Raw genomic sequence first — 22,697 nt, forward strand, 5'->3', positions numbered from 1 at the left:
TCTTGAGAGGCCTATGAGGATGACTCGTCATATGCACCCACTCTCATTCAGACAAGTCCATACATCAGCCAACTACTTTAAATATTCCTTATTTCCTTACACCATAGTTCTTTGGAACGGCCTACCAGCCTCAGTTGTACAGCAGGCAGACCTAGAGGGGTTCAAGCGTTGCCTTAGACCCACTCAACTCCCCAGTCGTCCCTGAATCACAAAACAGTGTTTTTTTAACCAACTTTTAACCTATAAATATGTTTCTTCTTGTTTAACACTATCACACTTTTATCTTCACCTCACTTTCATGCTTTGAAGTCTCCCTTTCAATGCTTTTAAACCTTTTATTCTTGCACTGACACGCGCAGCTGCCAATAGTACCCGCAAGGGGGTTCCGGCAGTATTGAAAGATAGATAAGATAGATAGATCTATTTAGCGCTTTGATTTTTGTATGGGATGGGTTTTACCCATGGCCGAATCCTCTTCAATAGGAGACCGATAGTTCAACCCGGCGGAAACAATGATGTAGACTGTAGTGTGTCAGAATTTCATCATTTTAGAACAGATTGCTATTTCATCGCTCAAATAGGTTTCTTACATTTGTTGCACGTTTCTTAACGTTGATAAGCTCGAGATGCCGACCGTAGCAGTAAATACGTCAGAATTGTTCCATATTCTTGGGAAAAAATACAGTAAGTTACAAACTTTCAACATGTTCAACAACCCATCTGCCTGGACCGATCTTATTTTCCTGTGAAAGTTTAGAGTCTAAAAAAGTCTAACCTCAGTACGGTTTTGTAAAATTTATAAACATTATCTGTTAAAAAATCTCTTTGATAGACGAACTTAAGTTTTACTGAAATAATTACAATAACTGATCTTCGATGGGTCATTGTCAGATCGTGTGCTACTTTATTGTTACCAAGGTACTCTTTAAGTTTACTTTAATGTAAGTCAAGTACTTGAATGTACCCCAGGTACGGATAATATATACTAACACATACCCAGCCAATTAAGACTGTACCGGAGTTGTATTCCTGCCCCAAATCCCATCAAGCCTTGAAGAATTTTTCCAGAGCCACTCGCCCTGAAAGGCGAGTAGGTTGACAATCGACTCGCACTTCACTTCAATCTATTCGCCCTGCATTTAAAAAATATATATCTATATTTATAGTTATGATCAACCAGAACCTTTTTAACCTACGTAACATAGTGACATTAAACTGCAAACAAATTAACTGCATTATCTGATGGATTATATTTTCTATCCTTATCAGAGCTCCAGATAAGGGTCGTATTTTCGTAATAACGAATTATTTTCAAGTCCGTTACGTTTTTATTTTAAAATCTTATCGTACCATTAAGAATTACAAAATCAAGTTACGAATATTATTTTTACATCGGTTCGTATCGATTTTTATTGAGTTCTTTTCGCATATTAAAGATCTTTGCGGTGCTTATATAGAATGATTATCGGGTTTGTTTAACAAAGCGCATTTTTTCCAATAAAAGCGGCGTATACAGTCTATCTATCAAAAAACAATGGCGGCACCCAGAGAGCGTCCTAAAAAACTGCAAAGCGTCCAAAAATATGCTTTTAACATATTTTACGCAAAGTGAGCCGAAGTTTAATGTTTAGAAAGACATTATAGAAAAGATCTTATACGATGTTGTATGTTCAGTTGCCGACACAGTCGGAAAAGCTAAACAAAAACGTTACACGACGGGTCCAAACTTAAACACACAAAAACATTGAACGAGTGGAAGGGACAAGTCCCGTGGCTAATCGTTGAAAAGATTGAAGGGGAGACCCGTTTTAAATGTGAAATATGTAAAAATTCATCTAAGGCATGCACTCTAAACACAGTTAAGGCATATGAAGGTATTGGAAAAATAAAATTTTATAATACTGAAAAGACACTGTTGAACTCGTATAAATAAAGTTGCTAGTATGTTTATTTTGATTTTTTTTGCATGAAAATAACCATTATTATTTATTTTTAGGTCATTTAGAAAAAATAAGAATTATTTTCCAAAACTTAGTAGTAACGTTAAGAATAAAATTTCAGAGTTAAGAATTCTTTTTGAAAATCTGGTAGTAATTTAAGAATTTCACAAAACCTTATCTGGAGCTCTGCTTATGTTTTCTGCACCTGTTTCCTTTTCTCCGTACTTTCCGCTTCTGGTTTTGATGACCTTTCTTTCTGTTCCCTGTCTCCACCACCTTTCAGATATTTCAAAATAGAACCCTTTTCTATGCCGAGTTTTAATATTTCAGACGAACTTTTACTGAATGACACGCTTGATTAACAAATGGTTACAATATGGTCAATTTTGGCTAAGCCTTTTGATCACGAATTATTCTGTTTATTGATAATTATTTTTTCTGTTTATTTTAAATTAAATATAATAAGTATTATGATTAACCAGTTATGTATATTTTTTTATTGATATTTACATTAAAATGAAATTTTATTCTTCACGGAATGACCAATAAATTTAACTGTTTTTTTCACTTTTAATCGATTAGCTATAGAGCACTGACACCTATGAAAAGAGCGCAGCCAATTTCGAGAATTATTTTTACTGTGCCTGTGACATCATTTTTCATTTTCAAAACAAAAGTGCAGTTTCTTTATGTACTAAACCTATTTTTGTTCGTTCGAAAAATTGTTCACAATTTGTATCGATGTGGCAGGAGTTCTAAACTGAACTGAATTTATATTTCTCAACTTGAAAAACAGCACTCGCCCGGTTGGTCGAGTATTTAATAAACTTTACTCGCCTGACCGTCAACTTCACTCGCATATGCGAGCCTGCCCATGATGTAAAATGCCCTGCAGAATACAAAACAAATTTCTCATTGATAAAAAACTAACTCAACTTGATTATTTGAGCAGGAGGTACAATAATATAGAGGCCAGTTTACAGAATATTCACATAAATATGAAAATTATCAATTTGAATAAAAAAACAACAACAACCAATTAAGCATTACAATTCCAAGGTACGTTTCAGTATATTTTACGTACTAGGGGTACATTTAAATAGTACCCAAGCCGACAATGACCAACCTAGCATCACGGATCTCAAGAAAACAACGTAATAAATACATTTCCCAATTCCGATGATAACAACGTTAATTTACCCAATTTGACTGTTACCAGTCCCAAAGTGGCGCAGAAAAACACTTATTTGAGTGGAACAACTTTGAGCTGTACCTATGCATATTTAAAAGCTCAAAGCATTAATAAAGAACTACCTAAAAGGGTTGTCAAAAAACTGTTATCATCTACAATTATTTTCCTTTCCTGTTTAAATATACAAATGTTATTTTCATTGCAGCATTTGAAGAGTTTGACAATCTATGTTTCGATTTTGGCCTTGAAGCTGAAGTAGCGGTATGTGTTATATATTTAGTTGCAAATAATAATAAAAGTTAAATTATTTCCAGCACAAATCATACATTAGTCTGAAACTGACTTTTATGCATGAATAATAATGTTCTGCTAGGTTAAATACCTGGTTAAGTAGATGAATTTATATCCCACTAATTTACTGTTTACTGTCATGAATCTTGTGAAACACATGTGTTATAAGTTCATTAGTGTCTTGTGGTATGAGCCTCATTCTGGGGAAACTGGGCTTAACCCTTTGCATGCTGGGAAATTTGTCATCTGCTAAAATGTCGTCTGCTGAATTTCTAAAATTAGCCATTTCTTCGATTTTTTTCAAAGAATAATATCAGAATAGCAAACAGTTTGGATTCTGATGAGACGCCACGTTCTGTGGCGTCTCATCTGGATCCAAACTGTTTGCAAAGGCCTTCAAAATTCGGTTCCAGCGCTTAAAGGGTTAATGCTAATCCTTAAAGTGGCCCACCAGATTACCTTTGCAGTCCACACAGGCTATTCAGGGCTACACTTTACTCTTGTATTGAATTGTTAAATTAAAGGAAGTCTTTTCTATACAAAAATGCAGTTTGGGCGGAAAGTGTTGTCCCTTATTAGACAATACTGACTGCATAGGCTAATCAGGGATGACACTTTATGCACATGCATGAAGCCTAGATGTCCAAGAACATTGCTGATACTTAATTACTTCAGGAGGAGGAGGATGGTCAGGGTGAACCAGGACAGGAACAGTTCAAAATAGAAGTGCCTGCCAACAGGTAATCATTTCAGACGTGTATATTGTATTTTCGTGGAAAATCTACCAAAGTATTTCATATTATTTCTTTTGTTGTATGAAATTCTTCTGCTACTAAATAGTGTCTTTAACCCTTTCAGTGCGGGAACCAAATTTTGAAGGCCTTTGCAAACAGTTTGGATCCAGATCCAGAATGTGGCGTCTCATCAGGATCCAAACTGTTTGCTATTCTGATAATATTCTTTGAAAAAAATCAAAGAAAATGCTAATTTTAGAAATTCAGCAGACGACATTTTAGCAGGTGACAAATTTCCCAGCATGCAAAGGGTTAACCCTTTCCTGCTCATAAGAATATTGACATTTTTAAGCAGTAAACTTAGGCAAGCAAATCCACTGCCATCTTGGCCCTTTTGTCATTTCTGTCTATTAAAAGACCTTTCTAATTTTACATTTACAGATATGACCTGCTGTGCATTGAAGGCATTGGAAGAGCACTGCTGGTGTTCTTGGAAAAGTAGGTTCCGATGTCCAGTCAGTCAAAGCTTTGTTTCTCTCCTGAGTGCAGACAAAATAAAACTGAACATGCTATTCATTGTGTCAAGAACTTTTCTTTTGTTTAGTTTTCCTTGTAAAACCAAAACTTAACAATGTTCTTGTTGCATAGTAAAGCAAAACAAATTATAACCACTTCTTATTATGATTAGTTTACAGAAAGATTCGTGAATTTGCATGTGAAAAACATCTAATTTAACAATTAATTAATAATGCATGGCAAGTTGGTCCATCATAATACTGTAAAACCATTATTATTTGTGTGTCACTAATTTTCGACGATAATTGTGGTTTGAACAAATTTAAGTGTCCAACAAACAATATATTGTCTAGATTACTTTAGGACCAGCCAATTTGAGTTCTTTGATGAAGTTTTCTAGAATGTTTACACCCCAAATCAAGGCTTCAAAATAATACTGACACAGTCGCTTTACATAAACCATTTGTACGCCCATTGAAAAGTGCTGTACATTCAATGGTATTTGTTTCAGTAAAGCTCATAATAGATTTATGTGCATGTTGAACTCTTTTCATGTTCAAAGTTAGCATTTAAGTAATGATTTTGTGGTGTCCTGCCTAAAAATTAATTACAAATGATTGTTAATGGCTTATTGTTTTCAACTTGTTTTTTTCTCAAATTTGACACTTTGTAGTTGAACCCTATCCGTCATTAGTGAAATACCATGTTTTCATAACAGTTGTTTATTTCTTGAATGTCAGTTGATAATGGGGAACTTAATGTGTTACTGCACCCCTTTTGACCAAAACACATGAAAAATGGAGTTTCTAAAATTCGCAACACATTTCGTGAAAATAACATTTGAAATTCTACTGGATAGCTTCCCCTGGATAGACACTCCTTTTACAGAAAAAAAGTTGTCATTTTTTTAAATTTCGAGGTAATTTCATGACAACAAATATTTATGTTTTCAAAGTAATTAGTTATAAGTGGTTGTAATATGTTACGTTTTTGATTATTGCAGACTGAAAGCACCCAGATACAAGTCTGTTCCCCCAGCGTCAGGAAAACGACAGCAGTTGAAAATTCTGCCAGCTGTGAGTAAACATTTGTGCATTCCCAATGAACAAGAAAGGCTAAAAAGCAAGCTAATAGCCTTCTTATGTTGCTTAAATTAAACGTTTATTAAAATACATAATCATTGACAATAATAACACCTTCTTAGTGCTTTCCAAAAAAATAGCATCCACAATTTTCAAGATTGTGTTATACAGATCTTAAGTATTTATTGGCTCCAAGCACAAAGTGGTACGTAAGGCCTGAACTAATCACATTTAAGTTGCTAGAAAGCTGTTATATGACTCAGAATTTAGCGGAAACTTAAACAGTTGCTAAAGGAAGATGATTTTACCAATTCATCTCTCAGTGACAATGTATCATAATCAAGTTTGTATAGGCAATGAAATAGAACTTTGGACTCTGGCTATCAAGTTTGTATAGGCAATGAAATAGAACTTCGGACTCTGGCTATCAAGTTTGTATAGGCAATGAAATAGAACTCTTCGGACTCTGGCTATCAAGTTTGTATAGGCAATGAAATAGAACTCTTCGGACTCTGGCTATCAAGTTTGTATAGGCAATGAAATAGAACTCTTCGGACTCTGGCTATCAAGTTTGTATAGGCAATGAAATAGAACTCTTTGGACTCTGGCTACCAAGTTTGTATAGGCAATGAAATAGAACTCTTCGACTCTGGCTATCAAGTTTGTATAGGCAATGAAATAGAACTCTTCGGACTCTGGCTATCAAGTTTGTATAGGCAATGAAATAGAACTCTTCGGACTCTGGCTATCAAGTTTGTATAGGCAATGAAATAGAACTCTTCGGACTCTGGCTATCAAGTTTGTATAGGCAATGAAATAGAACTCTTCGGACTCTGGCTATCAAGTTTGTATAGGCAATGAAATAGAACTCTTCAGACTCTGGTTACCTTTTTTTTCAGACTGCTCAAGTGCGGCCATTTGCAGTGGCGGCAGTTCTGAGGAATATCAAGTTCACGGAGGAAAGCTATAAAAGTTTCATAGATCTGCAGGACAAGTTACACCAGAATATATGTCGGTATGAATTTAAGCTAGACGTGCTATGACATCTAGTGAAGAAACACTAGGATATGTTAATGAAGCATTCAGACAATATTTTGTGTTGAGGTCATTTAATCAAGTCCATATTGATTACATATTCATTTCTCAAAATAATTTAGTTTTAAACATGACTCAGTCTCAAGAAAGTTTGCAACAATTTTTGTTTTTTTCTCTGTTTTTAGTATTACAACCCTAATAGTTATTAACATCTTTATGCCTTATTTTTTATTAAACTTGTAAAATAAGAATTATTTCATCGAATTGCGTTTATATTTTACCGCCCTTTTAAACAACAGGGTATTTAACGGGAACAATCATAATGGAATGGTCCGTCGGATAGGTTGGTTCCTTAAAGAACAATGTTGGCTCATAAACTAAAACATTTTAAATCTTATTATCATGAAACTTGGTGATAATGTTTGTTGGCATAATATATCAGGCATGTTTGATAACCAGCGATAAAATTTAAACCCTGTTTGAATGATGGCCCTTGAATTACAGGAAAACGGGCCAAATCATCTGTTCCTTAACTCACACAGCTTAATTCTCATTAACTTTCAACTTTTTGATAATGTTAATGGGCATAAAAAATGACTAAGTTTATAATCAGCCAGGTTGCCATAAGCACTTTTGAGTTACAGCCCTTGATTGCCTTAAGCACTTTTGAGTTACAGCCCTTGATTGCCCCAAGCACTTTTGAAATACAGCCCTTGAATTATTTAAGGTCTAATAAACCTTGTTTGCTGTACAAGTCAGTTTATTATGATTAATTAATGACTGGTGCAGGGTTTTACGGGACGCGATATTCTGTGTCAAATACGCATAAAATGCCAGTCAGGACCCGTCATATTTGTTAATTTGCGTCCCATGGGACGCACAATAATTTTGACATATTTGTTCTCTTATTATCAACAAGAAATTCTAAAAGACAACTGCAGTACATGATTTTCTAGAAGAATGTACGAGTTGTCACGATTTTTTATCAACCAATCGTGTTGCCCCGCACCTGCTGTTACTAGGTGCAAAGTCCCTTATTGACGTTATATTGCGTAAATGTGAGCTGTTTATGTCCCTTTGAAAGAAAAGCTTACTGAGGTAACGATAGCTTATTATCTGGCAAGCAAGATTAAACTATAAAAATAAATACAATCTTTAATTGTATAGGTGTGTGTTAAATCTCGGCTATTGTTTACATAAATACTTAATATACTTTTGACTAATTGACTTTGACACAGCCAGCATATTTAAGCATACATTCACTGCTACAGTATCATGTTTCCATTGTAGTATGCTAAAAACAACAAATTCACAGCAAAAACAATCAAACGATACTTGTCATGAATAAAGGACCATACACCTGTGAATGACAGGAGTTATATACTACTTATATATCACTAAGTTATATTGGGACCCCCATTTTTATGGACAGGACCCCTGAAAATTATTAACTTGAGTCCTAGGGACCCCTGAAATTTGGCATGAATGTAAAACCCTGCTGGTTTTTACAGGAGACGCACACTGGTTGCTATAGGAACCCATGACCTAGATACAGTCCAGGGCCCGTTCGTTTATGATGCCAAGCCCCCAGCCGATATCAAGTTCAAGGCCCTTAACCAGACCAGAGAGTACACTGCATCAGAACTCATGGAGCTGTACTCAGTAAGCAGATAAAAAATTAAAGTGTTCAACAATCATCTTGCAGAGTTGTTGCTTACTGTTCTCAACATTCATCCCAGCAATTAACTGAATAGCCAGAATCTTGTAAAACCCTGAATATTGTTTTTACTGCAAACAATAAATAAAGTCAGCAATGCCCCTGGCTCAACATTTTTAAAGCCAATTGATCTTAAAATGTCTAAATTATGGTTTATATGGTTTTATTGTTTGGTTCCATAACAACTTAGGTTATTTTTACTTGTTGCATTTTTCCTGTAAATTACAGCGAACAAAATACGTAGATTGTTATTTCAAAATCCTGAAGTAAAGAAGAACAGAATATGTCAGTTGTAAGTTGAATGTTTGAAGAAAAACAAAAAAGGTATTTACATGAAAGAATTCAGTCTTGACAATGATTCAACCCACCTGCAAATGTGAAATTTTCCCTTGAATTCTTCACTAAATATGTTTATCTCGCTGTCTTCAGGTTGACAGCCACTTGAAGCCCTATCTACCAATCATCCAGGACAAGCCAGTGTACCCAGTCATCTATGATGCCAACGGTGTCGTTCTGTCCATGCCTCCAATCATCAATGGTAAGTTTCCCCGAGGTACTGTACCCAGTCATCTATGATGCCAATGGCGTCGTACTGTCCATGCCTCCAATCATCAATGGTAAGTTTCCCCGAGGTACTGTACTCAGTCATCTATGATGCCAATGGCGTCGTACTGTCCATGCCTCCAATCATCAATGGTAAGTTTCCCCGAGGTACTGTACCCAGTCATCTATGATGCCAATGACGTCGTACTGTCCATGCCTCCAATCATCAATGGTAAGTTTCCCCAAGGTACTGTACCCAGTCACCTATGATGCCAACGGTGTCGTACTGTCCATGCCTCCAATCATCAATAGTAAGTTTCCCCAAGGTACTGTACCCAGTCATCTATGATGCCAACGGTGTCGTACTGTCCATGCCTCCAATCATCAATAGTAAGTTTCCCCAAGGTACTGTACCCAGTCATCTATGATGCCAACGGTGTCGTACTGTCCATGCCTCCAATCATCAATGGTAAGTTTCCCCAAGGTACTGTACCCAGTCATCTATGATGCCAACGGTGTCGTACTGTCCATGCCTCCATTCATCAATAGTAAGTTTCCCCAAGGTACTGTACCCAGTCATCTATGATGCCAACGGTGTCATACGGTCCATGCCTCCAATCATCAATGGTAAGTTTCCCTGAGGTACTGTACCCAGTCATCTATGATGCATATGGTGTCGTACTGTCCATGCCTCCATTCATCAATGGTAAGTTTTCACTATGTACTCCAGATTCCACCCACTGCAAAAGACTACACCAAATTTCAACAAATGTCTTGCAGTAAAAACAAATGGCTGGATATTGCAGTCCTCACTTTATGTATCCTCATGGGTGGCAGGACCTCAAAATTAAAAAATACACACACTCACTGAATGAGCTATTTGAAGCGTTTTATTCATAACAACGGGTTTATCTGAAAATCAAGCAGTTGTTTTGGATACGGACCATATGACTTGTATGAAACTAATACAACGGCTCTGTCTTATCCATAAACTGTAAATGGGTCAAGTTCTAAATTTCTGTGTTTGAATTTTTGAAGGCCAGTGGTTTGATTTCTCCTTCTTTTGGCTGATAACCATGTCCATCATACTTACCATAAGGTAGACCTCTTATTCATCTTTAATAACAACTACTTGCATTATTTAAATACCATATTCAGATGGCACAAATTTAAAAATGATCCACACTGGGAAAACTGGGCATAATGCTTGTGTGTTAAGTGTCGTCCCTGATAAGCCTGTGCAGTTCTCACCAGATTATCAGGTACAACACTTTCCGCTTTAATAGTTTAGTGTTTCATGGAAGTCTCTTGTTAGCAAATATCCTGTTAAGGCGCAAATTTTTGTCCAGGATTAACCTTTGTAGACTGATGACACTTGATGCACATCCATTAAACCCTGTTTTCCTAGGTGGTGGCTGAAATATGTTTGTGTGTTCCAGGTGAACATTCTAAGATCACCCTGAATACCCGCAATGTGTTCATTGAGTGCACTGCTACAGACCTTACCAAGGCGAGGATAGTCCTGGACACCGTAGTCACAATGTTTGGCCAATACTGTGAACAGCCATTTGTGTACGTCCTACAACAGTGTCCAACATTACATTGCTTTACTTTGAATTATAACGGTTATCAGCTGTTATGGTGTGTACGGAAGATATTTTACCAAGTAGTGGTAGTCAGCTGTTATGGTGTGTAAGGAAAACATTTTACCAAATAGTGGTAGTCAGCTGTTATGGTATGTAAGGTAGATTTATTCAAGTAGTAGAAATCAGATGGTATGACATCTAAAATGCGTATACTAGTAAAATGCAAATAACCTGAATTAGAGTCATAGCCATGTTTTGTGTTTGTTTTAAGATTTTCAATACTATTTTAGTAGGTTGTCCAAAAACTTGAACTATAAATTAAAAGTAAAAAAAAAATTAAAGGCTTACTTTTTATTGTTTTCGTAGTCCTCTCTTTCTTTATTGTTTTTGGTAGCTATGTTGAAACAAAAAATGGACCGATTTGTTCATATTAAATGCGGCTTAAACCTGGCAGAGCCTTAAACCCCAACATTCTCAGCATGTTGTGTGTGCGTGTTTCAGGATAGAACAGGCAGAGGTGATACAGCCAGACGGAACCACTCTGGTCTACCCTGTGAGTAAACATTCACGGTCTATAATTCACCATGCAGTTTTTTGCGATTTATCTTGACAATAAATTAATTATTTAAATTGCCATATTCGAGCTCTTTCAAATGTTAGGTATTAAAAAAAATCAACATCAATCTTCATTTAAATGTCAGCAATTTGTTATTGACGTTGGAAACATTGCAGAGCTGTATATTATCTACACTTGGCAATACTTTGAATTGGGTCTTGTCTATTACATATTCTTAAATCAACATATAGGCAGATGAAATAGATCCATGCATTTATTATATAGAACCATGCATTTATTAAATAGATTCATGCATTTATTAAATAGATCAATGCATTTATTAAAAGATCCATGCATTTATTAAAAAGATCCATGCATTTAATAAATTATTAAACAAATCCATGCATTTATTAAATAGATCCATACATTTTTTAAATAGATCCATGCATTTATTAAATAGATCCATGTATTTATTTAATAGATCCATATTTTTATTAAAATGACCCATGCATTTATTAAACAGATCCATACATTTATTAAATAGATCCATACATTTATTAAATAGATCCATGCGTTTATTAAATAGATCCATGCGTTAATTAAATAGATCTATGCATTTATTAGTTAAATGTAATAAATTACTGATGAGTTTTCTGGTATCTATTTTCCCACAAACATGTGTTCCTCAACTCTGACAATTGTCTCCCTTGCATTCACCACAAGACTGGAGGAGTATTCCCCCTTACATAAGCAATCAGATAAGAGTATTTTCACTTATACTATGAATATCAAATTAAACTGTACAAAGTTTACATTATTAAATGGATTCATACATTTATTAAATAGATCCATGTATGTATTAAATAGACCCAAGCATGCATTTATTATGCTTATATTGGCTGCATCAAATAAAAATAATTTGGGTATGCAGTTACCTGAAGCTTAAGATGTTCCTTTATTAAACGTGAGACATGGTGATTCAACATTGCTTTTATTTCACTGGGTATTTTGCAAAATATGTCTTTTATTTACCCCATTCTTCAGGAGCTGCCCTACAGATTTGAAACAATAGATGTCTCAGATGTGAACAAGAGGATTGGAATCAAGTGGGTCTAGAGACAACATTTTAGTAAATCTTTAATATTTATGTCAAATGCAAATTCTTAGCAGACTTGCCGTATACAAGTTCCTTTCACCCCTCTGATAACAGAATCATTGATGATAGTCAATGTAGTAGGATATTGGTTCATGCATTTGTACATGTCAGGAATTTCAATTACCGGTAAAGCAGAATTTTGATGCAAGCATTTTGTCATTTTTGACTCCTTATGATTTGCATCATTTTATACAAATGTCATCATGCAACTAATGTAAAATGTATTTTATATTACATTAAATGGTTGTTAGTGAGCAAATATTTACTAAATTTCATAAAACACAGCATTTGTTGAGCATTGAACAAATACTCGAAAACAAATATCCAGACTTAAGTATTAAATTTGTTGACCCTTGAATTTTCATTTGACCCCTGACACTTTCAAGCCCTGTGTGGTTTGACTCTTGGTATTCAAATCTTGTGAAATCCCTGCATGAGCATGCTATTACCAAAATAACTATACATAATCAATATTTCCATAACAGCTTTTTCAATAATTTATTACTTTACAGATCATTAATTGTTTGGCTTCAAAATTAAAAATGCATATAACAAATTCAAATATTCATGCAACTACAGTGTAAAATATGTAAACATGTTTTAGAAATGGCCTCAAACAGTATACAGTCTTGAGACCTTCATTAAAAATGCCCTTATATATTTTATTTAGTTTGTAAGAAAATAAATGACATAAGCTTATATCTAGATAAACTGGGCTTAATGCATGTGTGTATGGTATTCCATATTTAAAGGAAGTCTGATCTAAACCAAAATCCAGTTAAAGATTGCACCGGCTAATCTGAGATGACACTTTACCCACATGCATCAAGCTCAGTTATTAAACAATGTTTTCAGTATCACAGGTGAAGCGATGGCGAAGTTATTGAGCCGTATGGGGATGGAGTCAGAAGCCATCAACGGAGGGCAGAATGTCAAGGTTGAGGTCCCACCCACAAGGGCTGATATCCTTGCTGTGGAAAGAGTGGGGGCAGGGGGAAATGGTTCCGTTGAGACTGTAGCGTCTCGTCTGAGCTGCATCATTCAAAAACGGGTCCTATGCCATTTACTGCCAAAGGAGCATGCACATTTGTTCCTTCTGGTCAGGAGCTTTACTGTCTGTTAATGAAACCATAAATGTATATAGGATAGCTCAGCTGCTGACCAGACTGCTGGATTGTGCAGAGTTGTCTGGGGCTATATTGGCTGCATATGGCATAAGACCCATTTTTGCATAATGCTGCCACAAAATTGTGTCCCAATTTTAATTAATTTTTGTTAATACACTTGTTTTACGACACCTTAACATTATATGAAATACAATACACATAACTTTTTCCTCTATAACATTGAGATGATAATAGTTCAAATATGTTACAATTTTGCGCTTTTAAGAGCCATAAACAAATACAAGCATTTACTAATCTATGTAAATTGACAACTTCACTTAAAAATAAATTGGCATTTATTTTAAGCTCTACTGGCCAAAGGCCAGAAAGGCTTATGGGATGGTGTGGTTTTCGTCCATCCGTGTGTGTGTGCATGCGTGTGTTAGACTTTTTCTTGTTTATGCGATAAAGTCCACAGTTGTCATCCGATTCTTTTCAAACTTGTCCAGTGTCTTTATATTAATGAGGACTCGAACCCTATTGAAAATGGGTTACATCAGACTAAAAAGTCCAGAATTATCTCCCCTTGAATTTGAGAAAATTGTTAAATAAGGCTTGTTCAGCAATAAAGTCCACAGTTTTCATCCAACTATTGTCCAACTTGCACAGTGTCTTTATCTGAATGATGAGTCAAACCCTATTGAAAATGAGCAATATCGGAGTTATAAGCCCAGAATTATATCCCCTTGAATTTGAGAAAAAAAATGAAAATTCAGTTTTTTTATGTGATTAAGTCCATAACTTTCATCCAATTCTTGCAAACTTGCACAGTCCCTTGACATGTTGCTTTCATATTTTGCAAACTTCTTTACCAACTTGTTTATTTTTCTAAAAGAAAGTATATAGAATTTTGTTACACACAAACAGAATGAAAAAATGACCAGTGCTTAGTTGAGGAGAATGACTTTTGTGTCCAAATATCAGTTTTGTTTGTTTCTTAACTGGCCTACATGTGCTCCACTTCTGTGACATCTGGGAGGACGTGGCTATAGCGTACGGCTTCAATAACCTGGACTGGACCATACCCAACACCAACACCATTGCTAATCAGGTGGGAAACACAGTTATACTTTGAAATAAGTTTTGCTTCTGCATGAAGTACGAGTAAATGTGTCTTTTCAGTGGTCATTATAAATGTAAAGTAATTGAACACTTGTTTTATGGAACTATAAACAGATTCTTACTATAATTTATTTAATTTTCATGTTTCATATTTATGCATGTTATCCCCCGCCATAGGCAGAGGGATATTGTTTTGGCGTTGTCCCTTCCTCCGTCTTTCCGTCCGTCCGGAGCCATATCTTGGAAGTGCTTTGGCGGATCTCATTGAAACTTGGTTTGAGTATATATATGGATAATAGGATGATGCACGCCAAATGGCATTGTACACCATCTGATAATAAAGAGTTATGGCTCTTTGTATCTTTAAAAAATGCTTTTTTGTGTGTCCAGAGCCATATCTTGGAAGTGCTTTGGCGGATTTCATTGAAACTTGGTACGAGTGTCTAGAAGCATATTGGCGGGGGATATCAATTCAACAAATTGGCTTGTTGCATATGTATTTATTTCAGCTTCTCAATCGCTCACAAAATATTTTTTATTTATTTTATGCTTTCCCGTGGTTTATAGAGAAATATCAGTGAATTAAAACTGATAATTTCACTGTTTCAAACAGTGAAAATAAACAGTGAATATTATCGATAATTTTCACTGTTTACTGTTAAATGAAGTCATTTTTTTAACAAAATGACGTCATTATCCCAGCGAAATTCTTTAGTTAAACTCTTTAACAATTTATATAAACTTTGGAAAAAAAGCATAATATAAAATGAAAATGTGTTGGATTCGGTGGAATATAGATTTTAATTCACTCGTGATAGGTGGAATATCGATTTTAATTCACTCGTGAACATAGAAAATATATTTTTTCACTCGTGGCTGAGCCACTCATGAAAATATTTTTTCTATGATATACTCGTGAATCAAAATGGATAATCCACCGCATTCAACAAATATATATATTCACGTGTTATTTTAAGAATTTGAATATCAACTCCATATTACGATTTTTTGTAATCAATATTTTCAACCAAATCTCTAATCTTAAAAAGCATTAAAGTACATCTTAATCATGTATGAATGTCTGTTGTTAGTTCCCGCTAAACAAGTTGACCGATCTGATGCGTGCAGAAATCTGTGCAGCAGGATTCACTGAGGTCCTCACTTTCGCGTTGGTAAGTTTTATAAAGTAGTTTTTACAAATTATTACAGAGCTCTCCCTTGCTAAAGTTTTTAAGCCGTATTTACCTCCCTTTGGCAAAATTATGTTAATTTTGGGTACTTCGAGTGCTTTCAGAAAGTGTTGTCGCCAAAGCACTTTTTGTGAATCTGTGATTATTCTATATCATAATGAAAGTAATGATGTATTATCACCTGCCAAAGGCGGAGGGCTATGGCATTGGCGTTTTCTGTCTGTTTGTCACAAAACTTGTCAGGGCTATATCTGAGTACCGGTAACTGTAAAAGATATCAACATGAATATTCATGTGTGTATAGATATAAATGAGGAGAAGTGCCATTCAAAAGAACGATAACTCTACACATTCTCAAATAAGAGTTCTTGCTCTTTGATTTTGTATAATGTAACTTTTCATACTATTTCAAATAAAATATTTTCATACTATCTCAGATACCATACTTTACTTCAACATGAAATTTCATGGATGTGTAGAAATCAATGGAAAAAAGTGTCATGCTCAAGATCCATAACCATCTTTTATAATAGTTATTGCCCTTTTTGTTTTTGTATGACATATCTTTATGGGGCTATATCTCAGATACGCTACAAAGTTTCAATATGAAACTTCATGGGTGGATATCTGCAATGAGGAGACTTGAAATGCATAAAAACAATTACCCTACACTTAATAATTTTTTGTTATATTACATATCACAGAATTTCCACCCATCCATAAAAAAAATATTTTGGCGAGGCATATCATTTCAATGAATTTGCTTGTTTTTAGTTTAATTAAATTGGTAATAATTTAATTTGTTAGAATTACATAGTTTCTTGTAGTAAAGACGAACTATAAATTGACAAACAGTTCATAAGTTGTTTTGGAATACAGCGGATTGCAGTGTAAAACTGAACTCTGCACAAGTATTATCAGGTTTTCTTGAATAAACGAAGTCTCAAACAAATATTCTTGATGCAAAAATAAATATAACAAAATCCATAAATATCTTTTTTTGACTCAGTTTTCCATAAAAATTCCTATCCTTTGTTAGATGCAATTGTCTGATGAGACTGAGAAATTGCTGGAAACCAGCTAGTAAGGATCCGCTATGTACACTGTCCAAAGCCAGTACACAGGGGTATTTTTGTTTTATTAACCAGATTGGAGTGGGGTCAGTCAAATAATGAAGCTCTTTACTGATTGGGAGTAGGAGTGAAATAAAAAAACTATCGGGGTGGGGTACAGTCAAATGAAGAAGTACTGAACTAAACCCATATTAGGACTTTCAGTGATAGCAATCGTTAAATTTTGACTTAAAAGAGTCTGCTGCAGGTTTCCAAGTTCTAGAGTACAATTGATTACAATATCCCAGGTGAATGCTTTTTTTATCATAGACAACTGTTTGTTGTTCAACATGTTTTTTTAACCTCATTGATTGTATTGTTTCACAGTGTTCACGGGATGACATTGCAGACAGGCTCAGGAAGGACATTTCCACCACCAACGCTGTGCACATTGCCAACCCTAAGACCCTCTCCTTCCAGGTGAGTTGTTTGTGACCGTGAATGAATGCATTGTAACCCCTTGACCTTTCAAACCAAGGCAAATTAGGGAATTCAAAGAAAAAATCCCCGTAAGGATAATCAGAGAATATGAAAAATGTGCGGGCATCACAGAAAGTTCAGGAAAATTGAAGAAAAATGTTAAAATTGTTTAGCTGTTTGAAAATTTTAGCAAACTTGTAATATTTTTCCTTTCATGGTAACATCAAATTTGAACAGCGTAATCCAGAATCCGTTTGAAATGTTCTTAATCAGGTGGCTCACAAAATGAATACGAATCACAAAGACTTTCATATGTAATATCTGGGAGGACAATCTAATTATTGCTAATAATGACCTTTTTATAATAACTTAATTGTTGTAGATAATAACTATTTTACCATTATTCAAAAAAGCTCTTAAATAAATTCTAGTACATTAAAAATCCAAATGTTGGTAATGCATAGACTGTTTGCAAGCAAAGGCAAGAAACTCAGAAATGAAAAGAACAATTGTACATACCTATAAATAAAGTCTTTGGAAAGCTACAATTTCTCACCATGTCTTATGTCAAGAATACCTTGTGTGCCCAGGTTGCTAGGACGACCCTGTTGCCAGGGATACTGAAGACTCTGTACCACAACAAGAACATGCCCCTGCCACTGAAACTATTCGAGATTTCAGATGTCGTATTTAAGGATGATAAGAAAGGTAAACAGTTTGAGTTGCTGTGACTAAAAAACTAGAATTGCTTGCTTCATTTGTTCAAGTTCTTAATATATGATGAAACTTGGTCAAAATTTTAAGGCTCTGTGTAAAAGTTTTCCACAATGTCACCTTGAACCTTGGAGAGCGCTTCAGGGCCATCATGTTGCTTTTATAATATAACTTAAAAGAGAGGTTCAAAGTAAAATTTAGCCATAAACAGTTTGTCTGTGACGTAAGTGGAGTTTTAAGACAAAAGTGGTATGAGGTGGCATTCATGCTTTATTGACACATGTCGGTGTGTTCATGAATTCATAGTTATTTGGGTTTATGCAAATTAGGCCTTTTTTCAAGCAGTTATAACTATGATAAAACACACACAAATGAATGACATTTAAATGAAAACTATTTCGACTTTTCACCTTTACTGAAACAATCATGCAATGGCTTTTAAATAAACAGAGACCACAAATTTAAATTACTATAAATGAACAGATGAGGATAATAGTAGTTTAAGTAATTCTGTCAATGGCCATGGCATCATTCACATGTCATGTAACAAGGGACGCCCTGGTCAGCAACCTAGATTTGTTCTGGACTGAACTTCAATTTATTGTTAGATCTTTGAAATCTGGAGCATGGTCTTGGACATATGAGCTTCTTTCTGGGAAAACAGGGCTTAATGCATGTGGCATGTGCATAAAGTTTTGTTCCAGATTAGCCTGTGCAATCAGCACAGGCTAATCAGGAACAACCCTTTCCATCTAGACTGTATTTTAATTTAGAAGAGACTTCCTTTAAACAAAAGCTTCCATTAAAGCAGAAAGTATCATCCTTGATAAGACTGTTGAAACTGCACAGACTAGTTTGAGATAATACTTAGGGCGTATGCATCAAGGGCAGCTTTCCCAGAGTACAGCTCACATTTATTATCTGCTAATTGTAGTATTTGTACACTGTGATTGCTAGATGTGGGTGCGAGAAACGAGCGACACCTGGTTGCTGTGAACTACAACAAATCGTCCGGCTTTGAGGTCATTCATGGCCTGTTGGACCGTATCATGCAGCTCCTGCTGGTTCCTCCAGCCCAGGATGGCACTGGATACTGCATACAGGCCACAGACGGTATGGGCTCAGTGAGAATATCATATGTTTGAAGCAAAGCTTGTTGATCATGACGAATGATCACCCTTCATGATTTTTAGCTCATCTATTTTTTGAAAAAAAATTATGAGCTATTGTCATCACCTTGGCGTCGGCGTTGGCGTTGGCGTCGGCGTCCGGTTAAGTTTTGCGTTTAGGTCCACTTTTCTCAGAAAGTATCAATGCTATTGCATTAAAACTTGGTACACTTACTTACTATCATGAGGGGACTGGGCAGGCAAAGTTAGATAACTCTGGCGTGCATTTTGACAGAATTATGTGCCCTTTTTATACTTAAAAAATTGAAAATTTTGGTTAAGTTTTGCGTTTAGTTCCACTTTTCTCAGTAAGTATCAATGCTATTGCATTCAAACTTGGTACACTTACTTACTATCATGAGGGGACTGGGCAGGCAAAGTTAGATAACTCTGGCATGCATTTTGACAGAATTATGTGCCCTTTTTATACTTAGAAAATTGACAATTTTGATTAAGTTTTGTGTTTAGGTCCATTTTATTCCTTAAGCATCAAAGCTATTGCTTTCATACTTGCAACACTTACTAACTATCATAAGGGGACTGTGCAGGCAAAGTAATGTAACTCTGACTGGCATTTTGACAGAATTATGTGCCCTTTTTATACTTAGAAAATTGAAAATTTGATTAAGTTTTGTGTTTAGGTCCACTTTATTCCTACAGTATCAAAGCTATTGCTTTCATACTTGCAAGATTTATAAACTATCATAAGGGGACCTTGCAGGTAAAGTTATGTAACTCTGACTGGCATTTGGACGGAATTATGGGCCCTTTATACTTAGAAAATTGAAAATTTGGTTAAGATTTATGTTTTGGTCCACTTTACCCCTAAAGTATCATAGATATTGCTTTCATACTTGGAACACTCACAAACTATCATAAGGGTACAGTAAAAGGACAAGTTGCATAACTCTGGTTGTCATTGTAACGGAATTATGGCCCTTTTTTGACTTAGTAACTTTTAATATATGGTTAAATTTTGTGTTTTGATCAACTTTACTTCTTAAGTATCAAGGCTATTGCTTTCAAACTTCAAATACTTACATGCTATCATGAGGTTACTGTACCTGGCAACTTGAATTTTACTTTGACCTTTGAATGACCTTGACTCTCAAGGTCAAATTATTAAATTTTGGTAAAATTGCCATAACTTCTTTATTTATGATTAGATTTGATTGATACTTTGATGAAACTACTCTTACCTGACATACCACAATAGACTCCACCAAAACCATCCCCCGTGCCCTCCCCCCCCCCTCCCCCCCTCCCCCCCCTCCCCCCCCCCCTATTTTTTTTTTTTCTTTTTTTTTTTTTTTTTAAGATCATTTCACAAATGACCACCACACCCTCACACTATACCCCCACCCCACCCCACCCCCCCCCCCCAATTTTTTTTTTTTTTTTTTAAGATCATCTCACAAATTACCACCACACCCTCACACTATACCCCCCCCCCCCCCTCCCATTTTTTTTTTTAAACTGTTATGTTTGAAATACCGTCCAACCATCGCACCCAACCCCCCCCCCCCCCCCCATCGCCCCCCCCCCCCCCCCCCGATTTTTTTTTTTTTTTTTTTTTTTTCGCTTTTTTGGAAGATAATGTAATAAATGTCCACAACCCCACACTATACACCCCTCTTCACTCCACTCCTCCCTCCTTTGTGATTGAAAATGAGAGTCCCTTCACCTTTAAAAAGAAAATAGATGAGCGGTCTGCACCCGCAAGGCGGTGCTCTTGTTAAATTAAGCCATCTAAGGTCAGGCTCACTGGAACAATTTGCAGCAAGTTGAGGGTGAAAAATGGGTCATTAATGTTTCACAAACATCTTGTGTTCCATATGTTATTGTTGTTGTGTTTTTGTTTTCTTCAAAATGTGTGCAACTTGAATTTTTGCAAAGGAAATTCCAAAAAAAACAATATCCAAGACAACACTTAAATTCCTGTAAAATAGATTGTTTTATTACTGTTACGCTACCATATTGCCCTATTATTGTTGTTACACTACCGAATTCACAAGATAAAAGCTGTGAATATTGTATGTCTTTCAGACTCTACATACTTCCCTGGTCGCTGTGCAGATATTCTGGTTCGTGGAGAAAGTGTAGGAAAACTAGGAGTCCTTCACCCCGACGTGATCACGGGATTTGACCTGAACTTGCCGTGTGCGGCACTAGAAATCAATCTAGAGGCTCTACAATAACCCTTGTACTGAAAATGTCTTTGTTCTTTTATATATTTATTGATGCAATGACAGTTTTAAGACAAAAGGATGTGTTGTACTTATTATTTTGTATTTAATTTAAAGACAATGCAGTTGTAAAACTTTGGTGCATCGGAACCTTTTTTTTCGAAAAATGAGGTCTCAACCATAATTGCAGCAGTATTCTGTATCATTAACGTTAAAAGTTTCTAATGGCTCGTTATGTTTGCATTATATTACTTTAAAATGCAAATGTTAGTATTTATCATGTTGACATTATTTGTGAGTATAAGTGGTTGTGTGATGCACTAAATGTCAACAACAAATCACCTTAGTATTGTAATGTTATAAGATAATAAAGGCATCAACATAACATGTCTGTATATGTTATGATGTAGAATGTAAGATACCATTGGAAAAAAAATGCTCAAATGGCCCCATTTTTTTAACCTGTAGTTATCATTTACATGTACACATGTATTGCCTTTCCTTTACCAGCACCATACTATGGTAAACACACACAACGGTTCACCTTTCTACTTTGTCTCCAATGACAACATTTGTGTACGTCATCATTAGATGGTCGCTTAGCGACCGTCTAAGGTGGTTAGTCTAATATTTAGGTCGATACGCCTTAGCTACTAGGAGCCCAATACCCGCTTACTACGCGTATCCGCGCGAGAAAGAGTTGTATAATTTATGCAAGAGGTTTGATTTCACCAATTATATTTATGAATGAATAAAATAGTCCACTTTCTGCAGCGTCTTCATGACGTAGTATTTTTGCTCAGTCCATTCATAATATGAGGCTATTAATAGATGCGCCTGTCGATAAACAAAGGAAAGTCCACGGGCGATAACAACGCAATAGGTTACGCTCTCACATACACCACAATGACATAGTACAGGTCATTCGTAAATTGAGGCTATTAATAGATTCGGGAAAAAGTTGACGCTTATTTATATTCTCAATTTATAAAACGTTGAACATAAGTTCAACAATAACTTCAGCGATACGATAGACAAAAACAAAAAAAAATGTTTCATAATCGCTAAACCCGAATATAACAAACAATTTATAATAATAATACGAATGACCTGTTTCGTAACCTCGTTCATGCTACTACAGCGGGTATTTCTGGAAAACGTTCTTTGGTTCTCAACAGATAGCGGCGATATTTTGTATTTACGGGTGCTAGCAACGCAATAGTATAAGGTTGGTAAAAGGTTTAGCTTCTTTATATTCACAGTTCTCAATACATAGACAGTTGGATATGAGTTCATCAATTACTACAGGCATACTATAGGCAACCTCGAA

General features: G+C 35.5%; 1 protein-coding gene across 1 annotated transcript; it reads left to right on the forward strand.

The window, feature by feature from the left end:
* The first annotated feature begins 477 nt into the window (after nt 1-477).
* On the forward strand, nt 478-21,752 carry LOC127882410 (phenylalanine--tRNA ligase beta subunit-like). Its single transcript, XM_052431041.1, has 18 exons — nt 478-684; nt 3,338-3,393; nt 4,099-4,163; nt 4,599-4,655; nt 5,677-5,749; nt 6,655-6,770; nt 8,302-8,452; nt 8,937-9,045; nt 10,490-10,622; nt 11,138-11,189; nt 12,237-12,298; nt 13,204-13,310; nt 14,465-14,565; nt 15,668-15,748; nt 17,206-17,298; nt 17,889-18,006; nt 18,970-19,125; nt 21,228-21,752. The coding sequence occupies exons 1-18, from the start codon at nt 627-629 to the stop codon at nt 21,377-21,379; spliced, it is 1,740 nt and encodes a 579-aa protein (XP_052287001.1). The 5' UTR covers nt 478-626; the 3' UTR covers nt 21,380-21,752.
* Nucleotides 21,753-22,697: the final 945 nt, after the last annotated feature.

This window comes from Dreissena polymorpha, chromosome 5 (genome assembly GCF_020536995.1).
Source record: "Dreissena polymorpha isolate Duluth1 chromosome 5, UMN_Dpol_1.0, whole genome shotgun sequence".
In the NCBI taxonomy this organism is placed as follows: domain Eukaryota; kingdom Metazoa; phylum Mollusca; class Bivalvia; order Myida; family Dreissenidae; genus Dreissena; species Dreissena polymorpha.